This window comes from Sturnus vulgaris, chromosome 9 (assembly GCF_052056855.1).
Source record: "Sturnus vulgaris isolate bStuVul1 chromosome 9, bStuVul1.hap1, whole genome shotgun sequence".
Taxonomy (NCBI): domain Eukaryota; kingdom Metazoa; phylum Chordata; class Aves; order Passeriformes; family Sturnidae; genus Sturnus; species Sturnus vulgaris.
The window spans coordinates 21,586,146-21,598,400 of NC_142251.1; the positions used below are offsets into that span (position 1 = coordinate 21,586,146).

General features: G+C 36.5%; 1 protein-coding gene across 4 annotated transcripts in view; it reads right to left on the bottom strand.

Moving 5' to 3' along the window:
* Positions 1–4,326: 4,326 nt before the first annotated feature.
* The window catches only part of CAMSAP2 (calmodulin regulated spectrin associated protein family member 2), an 82,148-nt gene continuing 74,219 nt past the window's right edge, over positions 4,327–12,255 (bottom strand). For all 4 annotated transcript variants that reach the window (XM_014885539.2, XM_088170109.1, XM_014885547.2 and 1 more), the window contains 3 exons: positions 10,504–10,619; positions 9,093–9,211; positions 4,327–7,597 (listed from right to left, as the gene is read on the bottom strand). In XM_014885539.2, coding sequence (XP_014741025.2) covers positions 7,292–7,597; positions 9,093–9,211; positions 10,504–10,619 — 541 coding nt within the window. In that variant the 3' untranslated portion in view covers positions 4,327–7,291. The remainder of the gene's footprint in view (positions 7,598–9,092; positions 9,212–10,503; positions 10,620–12,255) is intronic.

Sequence of the window (12,255 nt, forward strand, 5' to 3'; positions counted from 1 at the left end):
CAGGGAATGTGGAACTCAATGGTTCCTTTTGTTCAAGTCCCAGCTTCACTTCCCAGGAAGCTATATGTTGCTTAGTTGCCTTTGGAGGCACTGCTTAAGAGAAAATGTAATTACAGAAATGAAACTGTTTTCCAATACATATGATATAGTAGAGATGATAAATCAGGGGGAGTGTGGAAAAACAAGATGACTTTAATTGTCTAAACTGAGTGGTATGTATAACTTAACTGAGCATAGGTACAAAAAGTCCATTTAAAACTTTTTTTAACCTACAAAATTCTAGCTAAACACAAATAGGCTTTTAAATTTAATTTTAGAGTGGTTTTATAGTAGTTTACTAATCTTTGGTGCAGTAGCTTTGTTTTCAATGGCAGTCCTGAGACGAATTCTGAGAGACCATCTCTGGATGACAAGAAAGATAAAGATTCTTCCCACTTATGGACCTGAAAGCAAACTTAAGAATTTAATATTATTCTGTTTCCTGCTCAGAATGTTGGACCTTTCACAGGTAAGTAGCAAATTCCTATACTCTGGAAAGAGATTTCATGAACTATCAGGAAGAAATATGGAAGAATAGGTATCAGTAGTTGGTGGCCTTGCTTGGGGGGGCAATCATACTCTTACTAAGTTTTGGTAAAGATAGGTATAGTAGCATCCTATGGGAAGAGAGCCAATGGAAGATCTTGTTCTTGGGTTGTTTGCAACTCTCTACTTGAGCATAGAAATGTGTTTGGGATGGTCTCAGCTTGCTTTGAACTCCCTGCTCATTACTGTAAAGGAGGTAACTCCTACGAACAGCAAAGCTGTTGGGTGTGGGTTTTAGAAAGCTTGAAAATCAGGATTAGTGGAGGAGGAGATCTGCATTGCCTAGTGACAAAACAGGACACTGCAGTCTGTGCTTGGAGCACTTCGGGAAAGAAAATAGTAATTGTGTGACTGTTTTACAAATGTTGCAGGTTAGAAATGAGACTCTGGAAAGCTGTGCCAGGGAAGGGGCCCTGGGGGTCCTGCTCGATGGCAAGCTGGCCATGAGCCAGCAGTGCCCTGGCAGCCAGGAGGGACATCCCTGTCCTGGGAGCACCAGGCACAGCACGGCCAGCTGGGCAAGGGAGGGGATTGTCCCCTCTGCTCTGAGCTGGGCAGCCTCACCTCGAGTGCTGGGGGCAGCTTTGGGTGCCACAACATAAAACAGACATGGAGCTGTTAGGGAGCACCCAAAGGAGGCCCCGAGGATGGGGAAGGGCCTGGAGGGGAAGCCGTGGGGAGAGGCTGAGGGTGCTGGGTCTGTTCAGCCTGGAGGAGACTGAGGGGAGACCTCAGTGCAGTCACAGCTCCCCTGGGAGGGAAGAGAAGGGGCAGGCACTATCTCTGCTCTGGGGTGACAGTGGCAGGACCCGGGGGAATGGCCTGAACTTGTATCAGGGCAGGTTTAGGTTGGATATCAGGAAAAGGTTTTTAACCCAGAGGGTGTTTGGGTACTGGAACAGCTCCCCAGGGCAGTGGTCACAGCACCAGCCTGGCAGAGCTCAGGAAGCATTTGGACAATGCTCTCAGGCACAGGGTGTGATTCCCGGGGATGTCCTGTACAGGGCCAGGAATGGGACTCAGTAATCCTTTGAGTCCCCTCCAATTCAGCTGATTCTGTGATTCTATGTGTTGGCCCTAAAAATGGGCCAATCCCAATTTTCTCTACTTGTAACAGAGCCATTCAACTCCTTACATTTTATATTTACAGAGTCTTGTAAAAACTTAGGAAAAATTCTGTCAAAAACTTTATTCTGAAACAGTTTTTACTCATTTCAGTAAAGGGTTTCCAAAACTTTGAGGAGACTATTCAGCAGAATTCTTGCATAATCTATAGAATTCTTTATGTCAGCACCATAGCTGCAGTTTCAGGTAGTTTAAACAAGAAAAACACTGATCCAAAACACTGAAGCCAAAATCTGGCTTCAAGTAATTAAATAATTGCAGGCTTATGGGGCCTTGCTAGGTCTTGTACTGCAAACATTTAGATCAGTGATGATGAAGAAATAATAAGACAGAACTGCTGTGATGGAAAGCTCCATATTAACTTTTGGTCTTTCTGCAAATCTTCATTAACTGTGACATAAAAGTATATATACATATTACTTAGTATATCTCCATGAAGTTTAGATACCATTAACTGCAAAGTTAAACACATGTGGAAAAAAATCTTTTAGTATCTTGCTTAGACACATTTGTTAGTGGATAACGAAATACTTACTTACCCCTAAGCATTTTATATATCAAGTTGTTTGTAATGTTGAATAAGAGTCTGAAGAAAGTTTTAAATAACTTTTTTCAGTGACTGCTTACCTTATTTGTGTTGTTTTCTGCCCCTTCTTGAGTCGTGATGGTTATTAGCTCTTCTGATCAGTGGCAGTTCTGTCTAGCATCCATCAGCATTATCCTTGAATTCAGAAATTTGATTAAAAGAACTTAATCTCCCAGAGACTTTGTACTGAAATGTGCATGTTGTAGATTTCTTCCTTGTCTCTTACAGCAGTGGTTTCGAGTGTAGGAGCTGCTTTTCTTTCTTGCCAGAAGGAAATAAGCTGGAGTAATTTCCCTACCATGTTTGACTCATTGCTGTAGTTGTCTAAATAAACATGTATTTTTTATTCTTTATGTAAGCAAGTAAGTCTGAAGGTAAATGTGCATTTGTATGTATACATATACAAACACACTTCAAATATATTTTTACCTAAATGGAACTGATTGCTTTTAAAAATAAATTGCTTATAAATGTACAAAGATGTACATGTTAAATATATTTTTCCCCTGCCATCTACACCTGGAATAAGAGTGTTTATAGGGGATGTTTTCCTTTTGTTGTTTTTCATTTATTTAACTAGAAAATGTAAAAGCAGCTGTAAAGGACTGTGACTGTCAAGATACATCTTTATATTCACAATTCTTCAAGATGCTTATTCAGCTCATTAAATTAGTAGCAAGACAGCAAAGAAATGCTAATTTCGATGTGAAGATATCTAAATAGTTAAAGTTTAGCCCTGTGTCTTTTTTAATAAGTTGCTGGAAAAAAAAATCTGACATGGATCTGATCAGTACAGCTGGATTTGAGAAAAAAGCTGTTTTTTGCATCACATTTGTGTGGCGATCGATCTGAAACCTTCTGTTCCAAGCATAACTCTGGATCCCACAGCACTACAAATTTTGAATCAGAAATTCTGTACAAATTCAGGCACACAGCACAGTCATGTCAAATTAATCAGGCCACGAGCTGAAGTTTCTCAGGGATGGTGTTATTTGCCAAAAGATAGAAAAAACAAAGTCTGTTCTGAAAGCAGATCTGTACAAAGGCTGTTTTTAGATGAAAATTTTGAGCTGGGCTCACCACTGAAAAAATAGCTTTACTGGGTGCAACTGTGTGTTTGTGTTCCAGTATAATTCCTAGCTTGTGTCAGCCTGTTTGTGATGCTGTACAGGGCACTGACTGCACTGCCTGAAAAAGAACCAATTTGCAGGGGGAGGAGGGAAAGCTATTAATTTTCTTCAACAGTAGCTTTCAATTCAGCATTAAAAGCTCTACTGTCAGATTGCTGGTATTCTTGAAGTTACCCTTCCAACAGCTCTGCAGTTCTGAGGTTCTCTATCTGAGTAAGTTAGCCCAGCACCTCAGTCTGCCTGTTGACAGTGCAGGGATGTCATGGCCACTTTCAGCAAGTCCTTGCTCTTACTCTGCAACCCAGCAGGACAACACAAAACTCCAAAAGAGGCATGACTTGGACTGGAAAAATTACTAATTTACAAATCTGGAAGAGGCCTCTCATTTTTTTTTATATTGTTTCTGTTCAAGATAGCATCACTAGCAAGTACAAACTATTTCACTAGGAGTAACAGACATGGTTTATATAAGAACTTGGCAAGGATAAGGGTTCAGTCCACCTTGACAACCTTTCAGTCTGAAGCAAATCTTTTAACCTGACCCATAAGTTTCTGTGGCTTTGGAAAAATGGAAGTTAACCAGAGCCCAGAAGTTTGTCAGATGACTTAAAATTGTGAAATTCACTTCTGAAGAGAACAGGGTAACACTTTGTTGTCCTCACAAATGACATATGAAACCTATTTCATTATTCAATAGCTTTCCTCTGATAACATCAGAAATCTGGATTATCTATGGAAGCATGACCAAAGATGGGAAACAAAAGAAGAAATTGTAATGGTGCATATTTCCTACAATTTCTACATTGCTGAAATATGAGAAGAAACAAGATTTAAACATTAATGTGAACATTTTATAATTTTAGTTTACATTTAGAGTTAAGCAAGAAAACAAAAAAAATGTTATTTTGGTGCCATGCTTTTATTTAAAGGAAAGGAAAAAACTACACTGTACCACATAAGTAGCAATGACAATATTTTACAGCACAGCATTTGAAAAAATATGGAAGCTATGCTCCATAGAAGTGGACAAGTAAGCACACAATACACTGTACATTTTTCAACAGTGCCCAATAAATCATAATTAAATAGCTGAATTTGGCTTTAAACAGCCAAATAATAAAAACTAACAGTCATACTAACATTAAAAAAAAAAAAAAATCAGTAGCTATTATGACTGTTAGAAGATGAAATTTTGCTCCAAAAACTAAGACAAGAGTTTGGCAATTCAGTTGTAGCAACAATAATAATACCCCTGATGAAAGCACCAGTGTGTTCTGGAAAGGTCAGTGATAAATACTGGCCTTTATGGAAAGCTTTCTTTTTTTTTTCTTTTTCTTCGTTTTTTTTAAACATGATCCCAACCAAAGATCCACTGTAATTAGAAAATTTGCAGGCTTAAAAAGGAAAAGCATCTCTAGCTTTACTTTTCCTGTGTTAAGTAAAACCTTATACTGCGAGCAATGAAATTTTCAACAGCATTATTCACATTCTACTTTTAGACATTGCACAAATCTTTAACCTGTTGACAAATGCAAATTTCATAATACATTCAGATATCTTTAAAATTACTCAAAGAATTCCTGTCATGTGTTTAAGCTCACTTTGATTAGGTTGATGCGTGTGTCTTTCTGGTGTTGCAAATCTTCAGTTAAATCATAGAACAGATTTTAGAAATAAAAAGCCTCCCATGATAAAACTTCTTTTGAAGTTATTCACCATATGTGTGTCAGTTAATTCCAACCTCCTGGTTTCTTGAATCACTGTATATTATACACAGTTTCATATTGTTATTCAGGATGTTCCTACAACGGTATCTGTAGGAAGTGTCTAACAGGCAGAATGTGCAAACCCTCTTTCCCCCCTTTTTAATATTATTTATATCCTATATACACAATATGTATACACTTGAAATATAAGAGTTACATATCCTGGTGATATACATGCAAACAGTAGGAATCAGCTAACCACAAATAGTTTTGAGCCACATACATATTAAACATGTATTTTAAAGTGTTTTTTTCTTTTTTTTTTTACAGTTTTAACAAATATACATAAATATAAGAACATAAATTACAGTAAACTGACAGCATTTTTGAGAAAATGTTTATAATCCAGATGCACTGATGCCTAAGGCCTTATAATAATTTAAAAAAGTACTGTTCTAAACTGCTTAATGACATCTCATTCCTGTGCATCTTTTCTCTAAGTAAATGAGCACATCGTAGTAGTGAGGCAGTTTCTCTCAAAGCAGTTTAATGAGAGAAATACGAACATCATTTTAGTCTCCCATGAAACTGAATGGACTACATACTTATAGCACAATACTGTCTTATGTGAATGGAGTTGTCACAACACTGAAACAGAACAGAATCACAAATCATTCAAGTCTTTTCCTGAGAATGAGATTTCCCTCCCCCCCAACAAATTCTCTGGTGTATGATGTTATCAAAAAGCCACAGATTTAGGGGAGGCTTCAAGTTTGTGTTTTCTTTTTTTTTTCCAGAACAGTGCTATATTAAAAGCAAATTATAAGAGAAACAAACACTGAAACAGGATAGTGATTTATAAAATAATAAAACACTGTTTTGAAATAAAATGCAGCCCTTTATAAATAATACTGAAATATACCTAGAGTTTGGTTTTGCAAATGGTCATGTTATAGATTTACTGAAATGTCAGTTAGGCTTTTTTTCTATATGTACTTAAAAATTGCTGTGTCACAAGACATCACCTGTTAGTGTCAAGAAAGTAATTTACGAAGACACACTGAAAATTCTTAGCAGATGTCTGTTCCCTAGAAAACTGATTCAAGTCTGAGCTGGCAGATCTGAAGGCAGGAGGTGGCCTGGATCTTAAAATCAATGGGAATTAGATACACAACTTCTCAAAGATCTGAGACTTAGTGAATTCTGTGATTCTTCTGAATATTTAGTGCTCTATTAGGCAACATCAGGGATCTAGTTCTGAATGTTTCATGAGTTCCTATTCCCTCCTTGAAGAAGCAGGACCTGACCGTGTGCTCTCTCTCCAGCTGGAACAATGCAAAGCAATGAATGCTCACTTGCTTAAACCATTTCAGAGACCTTCCAAATCTTTTTACTTTGAGTTTTACTGATGTTATGAACATGCACATGGTCAGTCATTACATCTCAGATGGCAACTTACTGAAACAGAAATAAATTGCACCACCTTTACCCTGAGTTGTTAAATAATTCATTTGAAGGAAACTTCAAGCAATTCAAAGGTTTTTCCTTTACTGTTTAGTTTATAAGCAAATCAGTACTATTGAATTGAAAAATAACTATAAATACACAGGGGAATGAATCTTGATTTTGTTACAGCACACAGTAAGGATCTTGGAGAACAGACCCACTCAGCTGTTATTCAGTGACATACAATTTATCATTTAGTCTTTACTCTAAGTCAGTATGCAAAGTTTGATGGTATTGGGAATATTAAGAAGTTTTTCTTTAGTGAAAGAAAAATATTTCAAGACAAGCACAAATACAAACATATAAGGCAACAGATGTAAAAAATGTAGTTTGAGTCACTAAAGAGGAACATTCAGTGCTTCAGTGTATCTAATCAAAATACAGAGCAAATATACTCTATATGTTGCATTAGCACATACAAATCTCCACACAAGTCAAACATTTCCGTAATCACTCATAATTATTCACCTAAGAGTTAATCTTCTGCACTCCTAAACACTGTGTTTACATTCCAGTTGGACATGATAATAGAACTCGGTGTCCAGTTTTAAGTTCTAAGAGTCTTGTTGGCAACTAGAAATCTATTTCCTATAGGCAGTAAAGATGAAGTGCAAGTTTATCATAATTGTCTCAAGCAAATTTTTTCCCATCTACTATGCCTTGGTGGGTAAGAGTTTCTTAGGAGTTACTGGTCTCTTGGTTTGCCACAAATGGCTGTGAATGGTAATTGCATCAACACTGGCAGACAAAGTTTTGGCAGGTATGTGGCTAAATTGCTTCCTGTCAGAGTTGTATTTATACAGTCCCTCTATCATTTTCTTTGTGATAGATTTGGGACCTATTCCTGTTAATTTATTGATTTCTTCTGTATCAGGGCAGTACGTATACAGAGATCTGAACTGGCAGCCTGAATCCCGGAACAAGATTAAGAAATTATTGGCATCAGATTTTTCCATTTCCTTTAAAAGAAAGAAAGAAAGAAAAACATTCAGAATACGAATTCTGCATTGTAATTAAAAAACATTTCAATTCATTAGATTTCATTTTGAATCAGTTTTCTACCAGAGCTGAAACTTATGTCTAACTCTTTCCACTAAAAGACCTTATTTTCAATCATTAAAATTTGCTAAACTTCACCTATCTGAATTTTGTTAGGGTAGACATCCATCTCAACCAAAACCTAATTTATTTAGATAATTTCAGCTATATTTGCTTAGTTGTACCTCAAGAACAGACATCCCAAAAGTCTTTTTGTAGACCAAATAAAAATTCTTTTCATCATCCACTTCATCAAGCTGGTCTAATACTTGCAAGTTTGGGAACAGGAAATTTGACACGTATCTTGATATATCTGAAAGATCCTCTGGTGCTAAAATGGAATTTCAGTCATCCCTAAATCCACTCAAGCTTGGTCAAACCATGAAGTCAGTTGAAATGTATTGAACAAAAGTTTTTTATTAGCTGAAATATTCAGATTCCTATTCCACCTAACAGACCTCCTTCTATAGGACACATGCCCTGAACACATACAGCTTCTATCAAGTGATGTATGCTTCATCCTAGAGTTAAGCATGACATTTTTGCAGCTATTTTTTTCTGAGATTTCTGAGGGTCATTTTGCTCCCAGTTACTTAAACTGCAAGAGTGTGCCCTGATTCTTGACTTGGTATTTCCAAAAAGTGTCTGGGAAGACAGAGAAAGCAGCATCTAGACATGGATGCAGAAGGATTATGAAGAGAAGAAAGGGCAAGAAATACTGCTGTGAAGTTTATTCCAGAAATGAAATTCAGTCTGGATTCCAAGTGTCTGTGAGGTTTCATATCAGTTAATCTGATATTAATCTATTTGTCATAGCTGGTAAATGGAACAGTCCTGTCACTCTCAAGGCTCAGACTGTGCTAATCCCTTTGCCTGGAAACACACGGTCCTCAAGTTCTTAAAGTATTTGTGCACCTTCAGAAAGGTTTATAGCAGTGTTAGAGAGAAGACTGGAAGACACCTTCCTGTTGTAGAAAGTCCTAAATTTGCCCTCGTGCTTGGAAACTGGAGAAGAGCCCAGAAAGGATGTATTTCAATTCTTTCTGTTCATGAGGGTGCTGTGCTTTAGAACTGAAGTTCCCAATCTGAGGATCTCTATGCATAAGGGAAAACAACTTTGAGAGCAAATGACCAAAGCCTAGATACTGAAGTTCCCCCATAAAACAAGCAATAACTATTAATTAAACATGTGAATTAATTCAGCTTCCTATGCTGCATGTACAAAGTAATAGCTCTTGTTTCTACAGCATTGGAGAACCTTTCTGCCTACACAGGAAGCAAGTCACAGGAGTTACTCCATCCCTTCACTGATTGCTGCCATAATCTCTGAGGTTTCCTTTCAGTATCTGCATTTATACTTTAGAGTCTCCATAATGCACATAGGTGTTTATGCTTTTAGGGCAAAAATACTCTTACCTCCAGGATCTTTTTCTTTTGACCTTCATTTACTTTTCCAGCCAGGCAGCAATGTGCCAGTGCATTCTGAATTATATACTTATTGGATTTAGCACTGGGCTCTTTGAAGAGCTTTGGTCCTATGCAAAAGGAAAGACAAATAAGCTAAATTAATCAATAAGCCAACAAAGAATTATTTTGAATGCTGTGAAGCACTTCTGGTGTGGAACTTTTACATGCATAGAAACACAAATCTGGGAATAATACAGGATAAGGTTAGAGACCACAAATTTCACAAACAAATAAAATGTCATTCAGCTGTCATTGAATTTACTTACAAATGTGTCTTTCATTATTAAATCATCATTATTGGCAGCCTTGGTAAGTATTTTTTCTCTCAGAGGACCTTTTCTATGAACAACAAAACATTTTGCTTTTTCTAATCAAAATTTAACCAGGAGAGAAATTCTAACCAGAAGAGAGCAAAGCCTTTCTTTTTCTACACCTGTGATTTCAAGGGTGAAAGGTATAACAATGAGGCATATGCAGTGCTTACAGTAACTGTTGCCTGTCCTCTTTGGAACTCCAGAAATGTTTTACCCAAAACCAGGGATGAAAGATCTCACACTTGACAGGCTATTCTCTTTCTGTAAAATGATTCATTTGGTTGAAGGAGAAATCTCCTGTTTTAATTTCTGAAATGTGCTTGTACTTGGGTCAACACCATTTAAAAAAATCCAACACAAATACCAATTAGGAAAATAATGTACAAGCATCAATTTAAGATCAAAAAAGATTAATCAAGATTAAATCTCAGTTTGTCTAAGCTTTGGGGGAAAAAAACCCAGAAAATACCTAACCTTATGCTACTGTTCTCACAAAGAAAGTGATACTTGGTTGACAAAAGTGGAGCTTTTATAATCCTGATGATGCAAGGTCTTGGCGCTATCACATGTGGTATAGTTAGAGAAAAGGGAGGAAAATACCATTATTATTTGATTCATAATATAATAAAAAATTAGTAGTCTGATCATAAAGTTCTTAATAAACAAGAAAGGATCTGTTAGGAAACAAATAGTGCAGAATATTTGTATTTGCATTGCTGAGAAAATTGCTGTTGCAATTTGTTTTTTGAATTTTGCAAATCTTCTAAATTGAGTTAAGTATCAACACTTGTGCCTTGCTAGAGACACTACTGAAGTACAGAATGATGTGTGAGCCCATGTGCTGTTCTGAGCCTGACTGCTGTTTATTGGGGTTATCACTGAGTCAGTACTTTTATTCTGGATTTAAAATGTTAACCTTGTATTATTACCGTCTACTTTGAAGGGTAAAACTCAAGTTTTAGGAAGCCAGATCAAAGGAACTGAAAACTTTTCATGCATAGAAACACCAGTAGGCAGGGACATTTCTGGCTATTGTTGTCACTGACCTGTGTACTCTGTAGCAGAGGCGACTGAAGAAGTCGTGGATGCATTTTCCCAATCTTTTTCTCCATTGCGACTACCACAGCGACTTGGAGATAAAAATCCTTCCACAGATTCAGACCTAAACATTAGTTTTAAAATCTATTAAAAAGTTCACAAAGTTCAGCTGGGAAGCCTTCTGACATGAAAAGAAGGCAAGGTAGAACACAATGATCTGAATTACAAACTATAAACCTAAATGCACAATATTTTGTGTATTTTGAGTGATGCAAGAAGTTGGTCTTTATGTGAAGTATATGTTAATTTTTGGGCTACATCTGAGGGATAGAAACCTAATAGATGGTCTTGATTGTGGAATAGAATTACTAAGTGGAAATTAATGTTACTTTTAACATGTACTGACAAACCAATGTTATCTCATGTAGTGAACAAACCAGTTCTTGATAGCATGATGAATATGAAGTAAAAATTCAGTTCATTTATACTTACAACTGCAAAAACTGGCAGTGAGAACTGCTGCATCTAAAACAGCAAAACAATTTCCCTTCTAGTTTTTGTTTTCACAAGCAATAACTTCTGGTGTTGAATTCTTCAGGCTGCACTCAAATGTGGATAATTTTGCATTTAAAGGTCTAAACAAGTTACCAAATTTTCTTAAATTATTACAAAATATTTAAAATGTGGCTACTGCAAAAGCCAGTCAAATTTGCAGCTTGGAATGAAAGATTTCTAAGTGAGAAAATGCACAGAATAAGGAAAAAAGTGGTATCATATCAAAATTTGTGTGCATGCTCATTTTCAGTAAAACCAGCAACAGATGAAAATTCAATTTATAATATATCCTACACCTTCTGTGATTAGCACCTGCATGAAGAAGGTGACAAACGTATCACTGAGATTCTCTCAATGGGATCATCAAAAACAATGGTGATGTGAGAACAAGGTGACAATATGGGTTTGGAAAGATACTGAAAATTCTTTCAACTCTGTTGCTTTTATCATGTTTTAGAAGTCTCAATCCCCTAAAGAAATCCAAAGCCTGAGGAATATGTACTGCTCATTACAAGCACAGTACAGCACTGTACAACTCCAGCTCCAGACACAGGGGTCATGTCCTGCAAAGCCTGTGTAGATGAACAACATCCAGCCTTTTGTAATAGCTAATACAGCTGGAAGAAATCACCCCTCAATTAAAACTGATAATTTTTAAGAGACAACAAGAGATATTAGGCTAATTGGATAATTTATGAAAGTTTCTTATGTAATAACTGTAAAGTCAGTTCTTGAGACATCAAAGGTAATTGAGAAGTCAAATGAAGCCAGCAGCAGGTTTGTCAGAGCTGATGATTAATGTGTAGTGGCCATGAATATATGACATGCAATATCATAATATGTAGTAGTCCAACCCCCTTTTCATAGTTTGCCTTTCTTCCCTATTTCTTTTTTATACAAAGAAAATAGTATTTCTCTGAATATTATCAAGTAGTTTACAGAAATAGGATGTTTCCTCTGAGTAATAATATGGGTCTTGTATTAAAAAAAAAAAAAATTCTGTTGTTTTCAGGTGGTTTTTAATGCAAAATAAATTCTAGTGTTTGGAAAAGGCTGAAGTCCTTGTGAGTATTCAATAATTCCCTGTACAACTGCTAAAGAGAAAAACAAAAACAAACAGAAAAGAAGCTTCTATGTTAAAAAAAGAAAAGCAGCTACGTAATTGCACGTAGCATACAGGTCTAGTAAAATATCCACAGGTTGAG